This window comes from Carcharhinus amblyrhynchos, chromosome 7 (assembly GCF_965287045.1).
Source record: "Carcharhinus amblyrhynchos chromosome 7, sCarAmb.v2.hapA, whole genome shotgun sequence".
Classification (NCBI taxonomy): domain Eukaryota; kingdom Metazoa; phylum Chordata; class Chondrichthyes; order Carcharhiniformes; family Carcharhinidae; genus Carcharhinus; species Carcharhinus amblyrhynchos.
Genome location: NC_137330.1, coordinates 20,649,106 through 20,666,423, shown reverse-complemented (window position 1 = coordinate 20,666,423; position 17,318 = coordinate 20,649,106). Strand labels below are relative to the sequence as shown.

The following is a 17,318-nucleotide window of genomic DNA, read 5'->3' as shown; positions in this document are numbered from 1 at the left end:
ATAAAGCCAAATGATGGGATTGAGGGCTTGGAGGAAGTGAAGAAGGATCCAGGAAAGGTTGGATGGTGGGATTGGAGCATGGATGAAGAGACAAGGGGAGGGCCTGTCATCCTGGATGTGATGGGTGTTGGGGATAGTCAGTCAAGGGAAGAAAATTAGGGCCCTGAAGGGTGGTGTCAGTAATGTTCAAATGTGGATTCATTTGCAGATGTTACCTGGTAGAGTCCATACAGGCCTTTGAATTGGTTTACAATATTTCAATTATTCCCAAGGAGCATGAACTGGGACAATGTCTTTTATGATGCAAAGAAGAGAGGGCCAGCTGAACCTGCAAGTTCAGTCATGTTCCACAGAGTGGTGAGTACAACACTGGACACTAACATAAATATTCAATAAAGAGCGAACACAAAAACACAATATTGTCTCTTCAACAATAAAGGAAATTAGGGCTGTAACTTTTAAATCACAGGCTTTCTCAGACTCAAGTAGGTGGCATTAGCAACATCTCAGTTTGCAGTTCACCAATGTATCAGCAAAGTCACTGAGGTGGTCTACATTAAAAGAAACACCTGCATCTCACAATTCCTTCCCCATCGTCAGACCAAAACAGAGCATACACTGTGATTCATCCCCATGGCAGACTTCTCCAGGTTTCAAAGTGCCATAGGCCACACACACGTGTGCTTTCAAATGATCAACTGAAACTAATGCCATTTTCTTAATATGCAGCTAGCTTGCGACCGAAGGCAACAAGTGCATCATACAGGTCTATGCCCATTATCCAGACAGCAGCCATGACTCTTTCATCCTTTTGTGCCCCCTTTATTCTAATTGGGTTGCCAAGATACAAGCCACAGAATGACGAAGGATATCACTCTTGTGAGCTATGGCTTCCTAAGTTTAGAAGAATGAGGGGAGATCTCATTGAGACGTATAAGATGATGAATGGGATGGATAGGATAGAGGTGGAGAGACTCTTCCCGCTCAAAAAGACAGTAGGACTAGGGGGCACAGCCTCAAGATAAAGGGGGGGCGGTTTAGAATGGAGTTGAGGAGGAACTTCTTCACTCAAAGGGTGGTGAATCTCTGGAATTCTCTGCCCGTTGAGGTGGTGGAGGCTGCCTCGCTAAATATTTTTAAGATGCGGGTTGATGGGTTTTTGATAAGCGAGGGGATTAAGGGTTATGGGGAGAGGGCGGGAAGGTGGAACTGAGCCACGACAGATCAGCCATGATCTTATTGAATGGCGGGGCAGGCTCGAAGGGCTAGATGGCCTACTCCTGCTCCTATTTCTTATGTTCTTATGTTCTTATGTTTATCCCTCTGCCCCAGCTCCTGAGCACTTGCTCCTTGTAAATTATCATGTGGTAATGCTTCTTCTATCCCAGCCTCTGAAGCCCATGGTGTTTCCGAACTGATGTTTTCTGAGTCAAATGCAGAGACAGTGCATCTTCAGGAACACTGAGTTCTTCTCCATTCACTGGCTGAGGATGGTGATGTTTTCAACTGCTGAAATATGTGATATCCTTTGAATCCCAATGCAGACGGAGGCCATTTGGCTCATCACTGACTCTCCAAAGAGCATCTTACCCAGTCCCATACCTCCCCATCTGCTTAACCCTATGCATTTACCATGGCTAATCCACCTAGCCTAAACATCTTTGGACACTAAGGGGCAAATTAGCATGGCCAATCCACCTAATCTGCACATCTTTGGAAACTAAGGGGCAATTTAACATAGCCAATACATCTATTCTGCACATGTGGAAGGAAACCTCAGCACCCGAAGGAAACCTCCCACACTGTCACCATTCAAGGCCAGAATCGAACCCGGAGCCCTGGCTCTGACAGGCCGCAGTGCTAACTACTGGAACACTGTACCACCCCATATCTGTGAACTTGTGGAGATAATGGCATCTTTACTTTTTAATAAAACAACATGGCATATGGACACTTTACCTGGACGCAAGTTGGAAACCAGAAGGCCAGATGACTTTTTGTGATTTCTGCTCAGACAAGAACTAATTTATGTCTCTGGAAAGTTATTAAAATGTAAACTTGGTGGAAGACCATCCCTAGAAAAGACATTCAAAATGCAAGACAACCTATGGAATTTATAGTTCATGTTCTTTGGGATTTAGAATAACTCAAATACTGACTCTGTGTCTGCAAACTTGAAACTTAACAAAGCAGAGTATGAGGAAATCAGTTTATCCCGAGCAGGTGTGAACAGCCACCATTCATCTTCCATTATATAGCAATGAATTCTAACATTGTATCTACTATATTGGATAATAGGGGTATTGATTCTGTGATCACATGATCAACCTTGACTTCGAGTTAACATATTCTATTACTCCAAGGGTAGCTGAGGCAGGTCAGTCTAAAGACTCAGAGGACACAAGAGAGATCAACCACCACAAAGAAGAAAGGAACCTTGCCTAATATAAAGTCATCCTGACAGTGAGAGAAGGGTTAATTTGTCCTCACCTGAAGAATTCATCTCCACAGAAGCTCGGCCACAACTTTAAGAGAAAACCCAGAGCCTTTCAACTTCAATTTATCTTCAGAGAACCAAGAGATCATAGATTATAGATCATAGAGGTTTATAGCATGGTAATAGGCCCTTCAGCCCAGCATGTCTATGCTACTCTTTTCTAACTACTAAGTTCGTCTCAATTGCTTTTGGCTCATATCCCTCTAAAGCCATCCTACCCAAGTAACTGTCTAAAAGACAAAATTGTGCCACTACTACCTCTGGCAGCTTGTTCCAGACACTCAACATCCCCTATGAGAAACGGTTGCCCCTCTGGACACTTTAGTATCCCTTTTACCTAAAACCTATGTCTTTTAGTTTTAGACTCCCCTATCTTTGGAAAAAGATGTTGACTGATCTATGCCTCTCATTATCTTACAGACCTCTATAAGATCACCCCTAAGTCACCCATGCTTCAGGGAAAAGAGTCACAATCTATCCAGCCTCTCCTTATAACTCAAATCCAGTAGCATCCTAGTAAATCTTTTCTGCACTCTTTCTAGTTTAATAATATATTTTTTATAATAGGGTGACCAGAACTGTACACAGTATTCCAGTACGGCCTTACCAAAGTCTTGTACAACTACAACAAGACGTCCCAACTCCTGTAATCAATGTTCTGACCATGAAACCAAGCATGCCAAACGTCTTCTTCATCACTTTGTCCACCTGTGACTCAACTTTCAAGGTGCAAATGAACTTGTACCCCTAGATGTCTTTGTTCTATAACTCTCCCCAACACCCTACCATTAACTGACTAAGTCCTGCCCTGGTTCAGTCTACCAAAATGCATCACCTCGCAGTTTTCTAAATTAAACTCCATCTGTTATTCATCAGTCCACTGGCCCAATTGATCAAGATCCCGTTGCATTCCTAGATAATCTTCTTCACTGTCCACTATGCCACCAATCTTGGTGTCATCTGCAAACTTACATGCCTCCTGTATTCTCATCCAAATCATTAGTATAAATGACAAAGTAACAGTGGACCCAACACCAGTCCCAGAGCACATCGCTGGTCACAGGCCTCCAGTTTGAAAATCAACCCTCTACAACCACCCTCTGCCTTCTGTTATCAAGCCAATTTTGTATCCATTTGGCTACTTCACCCAGGATCCCGTGAGATTTATCCTTATGCAACAATCTACTATGCAGTACCTTGTCAAAGGCCTGCTAAAGTCCATATGGACAACATCAACTGCACTGGCCTCATCTACCTTCTTGGTTACCCCTTCACAAAATTCAATCAAATTTGTAAGACATGAGAAGGAACCGATCAAGCCTGTAACATTTCCCATCCCAAGATGGGAAAGTACATGATTTGTTTCTTGCTATTCTGTTAATAGGTATGTGCTTTGTCCCTGGAACTCATCTTTTCTTCTGCATATCTGTGTACTTGAAGGAGCAAATGTTTTCATTGTATTTACATTTTGGTTGTCATACGAATAAACTTTCATCTTTTCTTTCCATTTAAAATTACAAATAATCCTGCTTCATATTTGTAAGGAATTTTCTGAGGTTCTCCTGAGGTGCCTTGTATTTGTTGACCCTCATTCAACCAATACATAGGCTGCAAAGGACAGTATATAGTTAAAGAACGAAAAGGAATTTATTTCCTAATGCATGCATCAGGAGAGAGGATCAATGAGAATTGACTGTCCTCTCTGAGCTAATATCGCAAGGTAACGTTATTATGTTCTGAACATTTCACTTTCCCATCCAGTCTTGTCAATATAGGAGGGTCTAATCACAATATTCAACCTTATTACCTCAGCCAATAATGTTTCACCTGTCAATAGGAATGGGAGATTATTAGCTTATTGCCCATGTAGGTTTCTTCCCCTTTTACCTAGGAAACCTAACCCACGTCCAAGGCCATAGTTAACATTTGTGATTTTTAATTGGTGAAAGGAGCCAATCTTTTGCTGGAAACGGAGTCTCCTTTATCAGCTTGAGAGGAGCTGCTCCAGCCTCACTACCAATGAACAAATTTACTCGCTTAAAGAGCAGGCCTATGATTCAACTTGTTTTCATTTATCCAAAAACAGATAAGTGAAGCTGCCTTTCTATGCTCCACTGTATTAGGAGATGGCTAACACTGTGTTTCCCATCATGCTGCATTCAGAATGAAGTTGGCCAAGGCACACAATACACATATATTGAAAATACAGTTTAAGCTTATAATACTTGGTTAATCTGTGGTTATATAGTTCATAATACCTTTGCATCTTATAATATCTTTGCATATTTTGTTCCAGACACATTATAAATTCTCATAAGGCACTTTACATTTATCTTAACCTAATGGTTTTATTATAGTAAAACTAAAATGAAGGGCTGTACTACCCCCCATCAATATTTCTTCTGTAAAATCACAACATCCAAAGGTTTGAAACACTCCGACAAAAATATATCTGTTACAATCAACCAAGAGATGAGGAAAAAGGTGAAATGTTATCCAATCCTCTCTCTCCTATCCATAACAAATGAAAGAAAGGGATAAGGAATATCTTGTGTTGTGAGTGAAAGCAGAGAGAGAAGTGGGTGTTGAAAGGATCAGCAGCTTATCATTCAGAATGTGCAACATGAGGGGTAAGTCAGAAGAGACAAAGGGGATTAGGTGTAAAGGAGCCCTGCTCACTGTCTCCTCCAGCATCGATATGGAGATGCCAGTGTTGGACTGCGGGAGACACAGTAAGAAGCCCCACAACACCAGGTTAAAGTCCAACAGGTTTATTTGGTAGCACAAGCCACTAACTTTCACAGCGCCACTCCTCCAGCATCAGCAGTGATTGCAAACCCCTCCCTGGCCCTTCTCATAACAATCAGACTGCTGTCTTCAAGGGGAGACAGGCTTCCTCCCCTAAATTTTAAAATTTTATTGAATCAGAAATAGAGAAAATAGGAAAATAGGATAAAATAGGAAGATGACAGGTTTTAATATTTGAGAACCTGAGTCTTCAAAGAGATATCTGAAGAGAATAAAGAGTTAAAATAAAAAGGGTTAATAGGATATTTATGGCAACAGGACTTCTGCTGAGTTAAAACAGGAAATGCTAGAAAAACTCAGCAGCTCGGGTAGCATTTGTGGAGAGAAAAACAGAGGGAACTTTCACAGCTGACTTGAGTTACTATCAGGTAAGTCCTACTGAAAGTCACCTCCTCTGCATTTGGAGTGTGCTGAAAATGCTGCAAAAGTCTTTAATTGAGTAAAAGCAACTTATGTTTTGAGTCAGGAGACTATTCTGTCCTGCAAAACAGATTGTTTAGAATTTCTTTTGAAAAACCACATCAGTATGGATTAGTTCTGGAAAGTCTTATGTTATACTCCTGTTTAAAGTGAAAGCAATTTCTCAGTTTGTGTAATATTTCCTGGATATTACGATTAAGAATCATTAAGAGCTATTTTCAGAAAATATTGTTTTATTATTTAGTAAAACATTTTGAGGGTTGGTTTGTCAGGTTTTTCCAACTTTGTATCTTTTATATTGTGTGTTTAAGTCTTATCTTTTCTTTTAATAAGCATTTTAGCACTCCAAAATGTTAAAGTTATTACTGGAGTTGTATCTTTTATATTCAGTGAGGCTATTCCGCCTCATTACTACAATACAAAAATAGATTAGATCAGCCAAGGCAGATTTCAAGCTGAGATGTGGCTTGTGCAGCATTAATAGCAGCTGCAGTTGTCAGATTGCCCCATGACCTCCATTCCAACATTGAGAATCTTCATGTTCACTTGCTCCAGCCATTTCTTCCAGAACCTCACTGTCTCACAGCACCAGGGACCCAGGTTCGATTCCAGCTTTGTCTGTGTGGAGTTTGCATGTTCTCCCCATGTTTGCATGGATTTTCTCTAGGAGCTCCGGTTTCCCCCACAGTCCAAAGATGTGCAGGTTAGGTGGACTGGTCATGTAGGGGATTAGTGGGGTAAAATGCATGGGATTATGGGGATAGGATGTGGGGTAGTCCTTGTTAAGATACACGTGCAGAATCGATGTGCTGAGTGCCCTCCTTCTGTACTGTCGGGATTCTATGATGAATAGAATCCTGTTGCACTGTTTTTACAGCCTGAAGGCGCCCCCAGTTTAAGAGGAGTTGGTTGCCTTTAATGCCTCTTGGGCATTATTGATAACCCTAATAGGTAGGCAGCTAATAAATAGCATCGGCAGCAATTGTAATTATTTTAAGCACCACACAGCAGGGATATTTTGTGCTGCTTATATTGGTACCATCTGGTTTGGTGGTCCAAGTTGGACTGAATTCCGATTTTGGAGCTTGTAAATCAAATGCCATTTGTACTGCATGGAGTTCTGGGATGTTTGCTGTCCCACCACTGTGTCCATTATTCTGTGACAGCCATAAGTGAATGGTAAGAAGAATGCATGTCATGATCCCATCACAAACAGAGATTGACATAAGGAGCATTATTAATGATCATTATGGGGCTCTGCACAGAATGTGGGAGGGCACCTTTGATGGAGTTTGAATGAAGAGCTGAGGATTCTCAAGTAGGAGGGATCAACCTAGTGAAAAAGTTATATGGCAAAACTCCCATCCTTCACAGGTCAGATCCCACTGGGCAAAAACACAATCCTGATGGTGGGTTAATTTAAAATCTAGTTGTCCAGCTATGCAAGACTACATGAAATGAAATGCCATCAAAATAAAAAATGTCACAGTCATAGAGGTTTACAGCATGGAAGCAGGCTCTTTGGCCCAACTTGTCCACGTCGCCCTTTTTTATAAACCCCTAAGCTGATCCCAATTGCCTGCATTTGGCCCATATCCTTCTATGTCTATCTTACCCCTGTAACTGTCTAAATGTTTCTGTCCCAGTCTATCCAGCCTCTCCTTGTAACCCACACTAGCAAGTCCCGTAACATCTTTCTGCACTCTTTCTAGTTTAATAATATCCTTTCTATAGTAGGGTGACCAGAACTGTACACAGTATTCCAAATGTGGCCTTACTAATGTCTTGTACAACTTTAACACGATATCCCCACTCCTGTATTCAATGTTCTGACCAATGAAACTAAGCATGCCAAATGCCATCTTCACCACTGTGACCACCTGTGACTCCATTTTCAAGGAACTATGAATCTGTACCTCTAGATCGCTTTGTTTTATAACTCTCCCCAGTGCCCTACCATTAACTGAGCAAGTGCTGTCCTGGTTCGGTCTACCAAAATGCATCACCTCACATTTATCTAAATTAAACTCCATCAGCCCACTGACCCAATTGATCAAGATCCCATTGCAATCCTAGTTAACCTTCCTCACTATCCACTATGCCACGAATTGTGGTGTCATCTACAAACTTATTAATCATGCCTCCTAAATTCCCAACCAAATCATTAATATAAATGACAAATAACAGTGGACCCAACACCTACCCTGAGGCACATCACTGGTCACAGACTTCCAAATTGAAAAACAACCCTCAAGAACAAGCCAAATTTGCATCCAAATGGATACAAAAGGTTTAAGGTTTTATTGAGATAAAATCTTAAATTTGTTTTAGGACACATGCAAAAAAAACACAACTGATTGTAAGTGAATGAATGCAATGTTGTGGCAGGAGAGAGCAGCATTGCAAATTCCCCGGGTCAATGCATTTAAGGGGCAGAATTTAACAGCCTCTCCCACTGGTGAGATCTCAGACTTTTAAGCAGCATTTTTTGGTCTTGCCTCCATCATAACAAGATCTGCCCAAAATACTTGCTTTTGGTATTTTAAAAAGTTGATTCGTTTTTTGCAGTAGTTGGTCACCCACTTTGTTTTTGAATCTTAGCACCATTTATATCATATTTACATCATGAGCTGATGAGAGCTATTAATTCTCAAGCAAGTGCTCATCAGAATTAGCACCAATGGCAGCAATTATTCCAGCAATTTGTTTCACTTCATACTCTAACAATCCGTGGCGTGTATAATCCTGGCCATAGACCTCATTGGTGCCGATATAAATTGTCAAATAAAACTGTGCTTACCTGTAAAGCTACAAAGACATTAGCCAGACCTTGGCCATATGTGTCATGGCAATGAACAGCAAGGGCACTTTTAGGGATTTCTTTCACCACTGCTTCCAGCATTTTCTTCACATTGCCAGGAGTTCCTATCCCAGTCGTGTCCCCCAGAGAAATTTCATAGCAGCCCATACTGTACATTCTTTTAGCCACCTTCAGGAAAAAAACATAAATTATGATATAGTATTTTGCTTTTCATTTGAACAATAAAAGCAATAGATTTCTAGGAACAGTGAAGAGAAAACCAATAACGTATTAAACAGATACGGATCAATGCATCTGTCTTAAATTCACGTACTTTCAAGGGAATGGCGAAACATCAACAAATAATTTTGTTGGTTTGATAATGCTGAGTTCAAGGAAACCTTTAATAATGCCACTTGTTTAAAGAAAATAGGTGAAATTACATTTCTAAAAACTGTGGGTCAAATAAGTCACTGTATGGAGAATCCTTAAACATTTTGAAAGTCATAAACAAATTGAAATTGATGAGGAATATTCAGCACACTTTGAGAAAAGGAGGATCATACACAAAGAACTGGAGAGAAGTCTTTACTGTCTTAAGGATAGAGATCGTTTTAAGTAAGTTATATTTGTGTGTGGATGTTAGGAAAAAGCTAGTTTTAAGTTTATTTTCATTTCTGTATTTGTGCATTGAAAAAGAGGGAACTTGAATTATAGTTCACTTTAAAAAGTTGCCTGTATATTGATGGGTTTCCTTGTGCACCTGCATTTTAATGAGGTTCTATTACCCTTGAAGTGGAGAATCCTCAGTGGGGTAATGAATTGGGGAAATCAAACCAAAATAGGAAAAAAAAAACAGGCTTTTGCCTAGCAACAGTGGACCCACACAGATTCCAGGGGAGAAAAGAAAATAGTTTTAGTTCAGTTGGAAGGAGGTGCCAGGAGGAGCTGGACTCAGGAAGGGTGACTGCAGAAAGCAGATTTCATAAAAGAACAGGAGAAAGTCCCAGAAACCAAGCATCTGGGGAGAGTTGATGAGAATCCATAGAAGTTGCTTTAAGGTGGCGTTACCCACTTTGTTTTTGAAGTGAGTGTGTGTCTGTCTGATTACAGACTCATAATTGGTTTACATGGACCGTGGCAGTTACTGTGACCATTAAAGTACAACATATATTTTTGTACCTTGTGTATTCCTTGCAAATCCGTACATATATGTGATGGTATAAATGTGGATGTAGGAATAGTGAAGTATATTTGATATTTTCTTGTTTAATAAACTTTTATTCTCTTAGAGTCACAGAGGTTTACAGCATGGAAACAAGCCCTTCAGCCCAACTTGTCCATGCTGCCCTTTTTTTAAAACCTAAGCTAGTCCCAATTGCCTACATTTGGCCCATTTGCCCATCTTACTCACGTAACTGTCTAAATGCTTTTTAAGAGACAAAATTGTACCGCCTTGTACCTTTGGCAGCTTGTTCCAGACACTCACCACCCTCTGTGTGAAAAAATTGCCCCTCTGGACACTTTTGTATCTCTCCCTTTTCACCTTCAATCTATGCCCTCTAATTTTAGACTCCCCTAACTGACTACCTGGCTGATCAATGCCCCACATTATTTCATAGAACTTTATAAGATCACCCCCCAGCCTTCTATGCTCCAAAGAAAAAAGCCCCAGTCTATCCAGCCTCCCCGTATAACTCAAACCATCAAGTCCCAGTAACATCCTGGTAAATCTTTTCTGCACACTTCCTAGTTTAATAATATCCTTTCTATAATAGGGTGATCAGAACTGTACACAGTATTCCAAGTGTGGCCTTACCAATGTCTTGTACAACTTCAACAAGACATCCCAACTCCTGTATTCAATGTTCTGACCAATGAAACCAAGCATGCTGAATGCCTACTTCACCACTCTGTCCATCTGTGACTCCACTTTCAAGGAGCTATGAACCTGTACCCCTAGACCTCTGCTCTGTAACTCTCCCCAACGCCCTACATTAACTGTGTGAGTCCTGCCCTGGTTCAATCTACTAAAATGCATCACCTCGCATTTGTCTAAATTAAACACAATCTGCCATTCATCAGCCCACTGGCCCAATTGGTTAAGATCCCATTACAATCCAAGATAACCTTCTTCACAGTCCACTATGCCACTAATCTTGGTGTCATCTTGGTGTCACCTTTAAACTTACTAACCATGCCTCCTATATTCTCATCTAAGTCATAAGAACATAAGAAATAGGAGTAGGCCATCTAGCCCTTCGAGCCTGCCCTCCATTCAATAAGATCATGGCTGATCTGAAGTTGATCAGTTCGACTTTCCCGCGAGGGAAGCCTCCACCACTTCAATGGGCAGAGAATTCCAGAGATTCACCACTCTTTGAGTGAAGAAGTTCCTCCTCAACTCCGATCTAAACTGCACCCCCCTCCCTTATCTTGAGGCTGTGCCCTCTAGACCTCCTATCCTTTCTAAGCAGGAAGAATCTCTCTACCACTACCCTATCCATCCCTTTCATTATCTTATATGTCTCTATAAGATCCCCCCTCATCCTTCTAAACTCCAATGAGTACAGACCCAGTCTATTTAGTCTCTCTTCATAGTCCAACCCCCTCATCTACGGTATCAGCCTAGTGAACCTCCTCTGCACTCCCTCCAAGGCCAATATATCCTTCCGCAGGCATTAAGTCATTAATTTAAATGACAAATAACAGTGGACCCAGCACTGATCCCTGAAGCACACTGGTCACAGACCTCCAGTTTGAAAAATAACCCTCTATAACCACCCTCTGTCTTCTGTCATTTAACTACCTCACCCTGGACCCCATGACATTTAATCTTATGCAACAATCTACCATGCAGTGTCTTGTCAAAGGCCTTGCTAAAGTCCATGTAGACAACGTTGACTGCACTGACCTCATCTACCTTCTTGGTCAAAAACTCAATCAAATTTGTGAGACACGATTTTCCACTTACAAAGCCATGCTGACTGTCCCTAATCAATCCTGGTGTCTTTAAATGCCTGTAGATCCTATCTCTCAAAATTCCTTCCAACAATTTACCCACCACAGATACGAGTTCACTGGTCCATAGTTCCTAGGCTTTTCCCTGCAGCCCATTTTAAACAAAGGCACAACATTTGCCACCCTCCAATCTTCAGGCACCTCACCTGTGACTACTGATGATTCAAATATCTCTGCTAGGGGATTCACAATTTCCTCCCTAGCCTCCCACAATGTCCTGGGATACATTTCATCGTCTCGGGGATTTATCTACCTTGATGTGCTTTAAGACTTCCAGCATCTCCTTCTCTGTAATGTGTACACTCCTCAAGATATCACTATTTATTTCCCCAAGTTTCCTAATATCCATGCTTTTCTCAAAGTACACAGTGATGAGAAATATTCATTTAGGATCTCACCCATCTCTTGTGGATCTGCACATAGATGACCTTGTTGATCTTTAAGGCGTCCTACCCTCTCCTTAGTTGCTCTTTTGACCTTTATGTATTTGTAGAAGCTCTTTTGGATTCTCCTTTGCCTTATCGGCCAAAACAATCTTGTGTCCCCTTTTTTCCCTCCTGATTTCTCTCAACTCTACTCCTACACCCCCTATACTTTTCAAGAGATTCACTTCATCCCTGTTGCCTGTACATGCCACGTGCCTCCTTCTTCTTCTTGACCAGAGCCTCAATATCCCAAGTCATCCAAGGTTCCCTACTTCTACCCTCCACTCTAAGAATAATGTGTTTACCTTGAACGCTGATGAACACGCTTTTGAAAGCCTCCCACTTACCAGACATCCCTTTGCCTTCCTCTCTTAACTCTTATTAAAAGTTCATCAGCAGACTAACGTGACTGTTCAGTAGCTGTTCTCCATCTTTCTAAACAAAATATGAAAGCCAGGATATAGGAGCATAGAATCCCTACAGTACAGGCCATTCGGCCCATCAACTCTGGACTGACCACAATCTCATCCATGTCCCATTCCCCACACGTTTACCCTGCTAATACCCCTGACAGTTGGGTCAATTTAGTACGGCCAATCAACCTAACCCACATATCTTTGGAGTGTGGGACGAAACCAGAGCACCCTGTGGAAACCCATGCAGACACAGGGAGAGCGTGCAAACTCCACACAGACAGTCACTCGAGGCTGGAATTGAACCCGGGTGCCTGGCACCGTGAGGCACTGTGCCACCATTCCACCCTGGAATCTGACTTGTCTAGAAGTAACATCTGTTGGCATTGTAACAACAGACATGGTGAACAAGAGAGGGGTGCATCATTAATAATAAAAATAGGAAAAACTGGATAAATGGGAGTCATACAAACTCAAAATGCTAAATGTGTTTCTCGCGCCACAGACGCTGCCACAGGTCTGCTGAATTTATCCAGCATTTTCTGGGTGCTATATATCCAAAATTGCGTGGAATACATGATCAGGTAAGAAAAACTATGTGAAACTCACCGGCATCACAGACTGTTTTTCTTGCCTGGTTTAACAGCGCACAGCGCAATTTCAAAGCACTGGCAGGGATCACACAGCCAGCAAAGCCAGGCTTCTGCGCTCTGATCATCCTTTTCAAAGTTAAATTTAAGTCCCCCCACCCCACCATAGAAATCAGGCCGCCCCTCTCCTGACAGGGATCGGGACCACCAAGGAAATCAGGACACATCCAAACATCAGGACAACTCCGCCCCATCATCACACGATACAAACACTAGGGGTCCCTACTCCCCGACCCCTCTCAGACATCGGGACTCTACCTCCCCCCCCCCCCACCCCTCACAGACTCTGCCTTCTCCCCAGCTCCTGCCACACAGACACCGAGGCTCTCCCCTGCCCCCACACAGACACCAAGGCTCTCCCCTCTCACCCTTCCCACCCACAGGCATTGGGGTCTTCTCTCTTTCCCCCACACCAGACATAACAGAAGCCCACACTTCCTCAATGGTGGACAGTTTCTACTCCTGACAGAGTCACTTGGGCACTGCCCATTTCATGCGCTCCTTAGTACTGACCCCTTGGCAATGCCAGGGGAAACCAAAACCAGCAGTGATTCATGCCAGCGTGATGTCACATCACCGGGGGAGGTGGTGGTGGATGCTATGGTGTCAAGTTATTTAATAGTATGTTAACATTTTGTTAATGTATTGAATTCAGGTTCACTCCCAAAATGGGGCTTGGGAAACTGAGATAAATTTGAGCAGCTGCAGCAGCTACTATGTAGGTGCAGAGGAAATTGGAGGAGGAGTACACCATTCAGACCTTCAAGCCTGCTCCACTATTCAACAAGGTTATGGTCATCTTCTAACTCAAGGTCATTTTCCCATATTATCCCCCTTGACATACTTAGCTTCTAAAAATTTATCGATCTCTGTCTTGAACATACTCAATGACTGAACTTCCACCATTCTCTCAAGTAGAAAATTCCAAAGATTCACCTCCTTCTGAGTGATGATTCACCTCCTTCTGAGTGAAGATTCGCCTCCTTCTGAGTTCTAAATGGCCTGTCTCACATACTGAGACTATATCCCTTGGTTTCAGACCCATCCAGCCAGGAAAACATCCTTCTTACGTCTATCCTGTTGAGCCCTGTATGAATTTTATATATTTGAAAGAGATCACCTCCCGTTATTCTGAAGCTCTGACCAAGGATCATCTAAACGTCAGCTCCATTTTCTCCCCACAGATGCTGTCAGACCCTACTGAGATCTTCCAGCATTTTCAGTTTTTGTCCCATTCCTCTAAACTCTCTAAGCTGACCATTTTTCTTTCTGAATGAACCCGTATTCATTGCAATTGTTATCTCAGTTTCTTCTGTTTTGCACGTGATTGACAGCATATAGAGGTAGGAGACTATGGCAGCAGTGATAGTCACAGGAGGAAGTCCCAAAAGAGAGAGGTGAACAGGAGAGATGTACAGGAGGGAAGTACAAAGGACCGAGGTGAACAGAAGCAGGTGGGGGGCCTGTGCCTCTGTCCTGTGCCCCTTCCTCCTGTGCTGTTTGCTTCTTTGAACCTCGATCCTTTGTACCAATGTAACTATGTGATTGAAGATTCAATTTCCTTGATCTCGAGAAGAGCGGTACTTCTGCAGGCTGTAGTTATTACATCAGATGCTGGCTGACACCTGCTGTCTCCAGATAATGTGGGCAACACGTTGCTGTGAAAATGACCACCACCTCAATTTGGTTTGCCACCACATCATTCAAGGGCACGACAGAAGACCTATCAAGGGTCTCCCAGTCAACTGCACAGAAATGCAACTCGCTGGTCACTGATGGAATTTTTTTTCTAGGGCTAGAATCATATAAACTTCTCAAGTGGTCAAAATAGTCAGAATGAGCGAGTGTCTGGCTGGATTGGCAGATAAATGTGTAGTGATCCATTTTGGCAGGTCAAATGGGATGAAGGAATATAATATCACGCGTAAGACTCTTAGCAGTGTAGAGGATCAGAAGGACCTTGGTATCCGGGTCCGCGGGACTCTTAAATTGGCCTCGCAGGTAGAGGATGTGATTAAGAAGGCGTATGGTGAACTGGTCTTCATCAATAGAGGGACTGAGTTTAGGAGTCGGGAGATAATGCTGCAGCTTTATAAGACCCTAGTCAGACCCCTCTTGGAGTACTGTGTTCAGTCCTGGTCGCCTCATTACAGGAGGGATGTAGAAGCTATTGAAAGGGTGCAGAGGAGATTTACAAGGATGTTGCCTGGATTAGGAGGCCTGCCTTATGAGGATAGGTTGAGGAAGCTCGGTCTTTTCTCCTTGGACAGACAAAGGATGAGAGGTGACCTGATAGAAGTGTATAAGATGTTGAGAGGTGTAGATCGGGTAGATTCTCAGAGGTTTTTTCCCAGGGTCACTGCAAGAGGACACAGGTTTAAGGTGCTGGGGAGTCGGTATAGAGCAGATATCAGGGGTAAGTTTTTCACTCAGAGGGTGGTGAGTGAGTGGAATCAGCTGCCATCGGTGGTGATGGAGGCAAATTCAATAGGGTTTTTTAAGAGACTTCTGGATGAATACATAGGACTTCATAGGATTGAGGGTTATAGGTAAGCCTAGTAGGTAGGGAAATGATCGGCGCAATTTGTGGGCCAAAGGGCCTGTTTGTGCTGTAATTTTTCTATGTTCTATACTACACACCACCGCAACAAGCACAATTTTTTTATAAACTACACAGAATGTTCTTCTAAGAGTATATAGCTGGCATGAAACCACAAAAAAAGGATGCATGCAGCTGTCCACCAGATTCCCTCAGAGCTGTCATACAGAAGCATTCAAGACCTTTTCATTCCAGGAAACAGACTTAACTGCTGTCTGCTTGGAGGTGAGGGGCACCCACTTCAAACCTGGCTGATGATAATGTGAGGAACCACAGCAATAAGAGTTCTACAATGAGAACCACATGACTATCAGGTATGGCATCAATCAAGTCATCAAAGTACGAAAAATGCATTTCAGCTGGCAAGATAAGTCTGCGCTTCTTTTCACAACTTGCCTGAGAGAGGCCAGCAGAAAGAACTGCAGAAGGAGGAGCAGGAATGGCCTCATCACTCAACTTTGGCTGAGGAGACATGGAGAAGCAGAGAGAGGGGGGATGCAGATCGGAACCACTTGACAGACCAGCTCTTGATATTGTGGCCCAGGATGCCCCAATATCACAAGTCAAGTGAAATAAAATCCTGCTGTCCACTCCTACCACTGAGAACAAACTCTCTTTCCCTTTGCACTAAATAGTCCTTTAACCACTCATTTACCTAATGTATAATGTCCTAAAGACATCCACCATGAAACAAGTGAAATTGTAAACTGGAACTCAGAATGCAACAATGAGAAAAATATGAAATGTTGTCAATCCATATAGACTATGGGACATTGGTAAACGTGGAAACTCAACAATGTAATGTTTTGCCATGTGCATAGATTAGGTGAATTACTAATCCTTGAGAACTTGGCTTCCTACCAGTTTTATATGGTACGTCTCAGCAGATAGAGAAGGAAGCTACCCATCCCTAGATCCTCATTCTGACTGTTGAGGTGCTCTTGATCACTGGACCCTGGGATTTCGTTATCATGGACAACCTCATGCACAATCACAAAGAAAGGTCCCAATGCTGGAAACCAAGGTCCTCTAGTTCAAAAACCGAGATCGAGTTGGCCAACGAGGAATTGGCCGGCATGGAGCTGGCCGAAGGGGAGCTGGCCAGAGAGCATTGGAAGTAGCTCATGAATTGTGAGGCCTGGATGTTAAGCCACAGCAATGATGGTGATTATAAATACTCACCTTTTTCATTTAGGGTTTGTTTTTTCCTAGGGAGGAAAGTTGCAATCAAAGTTGCAGTAAGCCTTAAGCAGGCATTAGGTCCTTTTTTGCATATGCAAATGATTTAATGCATCTTCATGCAAAGAACATCACTTGCTTGCCCTTACCAATAAGCTGAGTGGAAAATTTCCTCTGTCTACATAACCAAGTTTGTGTCTTGGAAGATCACAGAAGGCCTGAAAGGTGTGTGCCATGTGGCCTGATTTAACCACTAAAGTAGCTACAAATATGGAAACAGTTTGTATCTTGGGAATAAGATAACAATAAGATAAATAAAAACCATTGGAGAAAGGGATGAGTTAAAGTAAAAGAAGGCAACAGAATGGAGCAGAACAAAGTCTTGGGTGCTGTATAAATTGCTGGAGAAGCTAAATAGCAATAAATTACTAGAAACTTTTACTCCTTACTCAGAGAGTGGTTGAGGTGTGGAATGCACTGCCTGCGGAGTCGGACACTTTAGGAAC

General features: G+C 42.4%; 1 protein-coding gene across 1 annotated transcript in view; it reads right to left on the bottom strand.

Moving 5' to 3' along the window:
- Positions 1-17,318, bottom strand: part of hmgcll1 (3-hydroxymethyl-3-methylglutaryl-CoA lyase like 1) — a 121,291-nt gene that overhangs the window by 44,307 nt on the left and 59,666 nt on the right. The window contains exon 7 of the mRNA XM_080193240.1: positions 8,526-8,714. Within this exon, the coding sequence (XP_080049366.1) occupies positions 8,526-8,714 (189 nt within the window). The remainder of the gene's footprint in view (positions 1-8,525; positions 8,715-17,318) is intronic.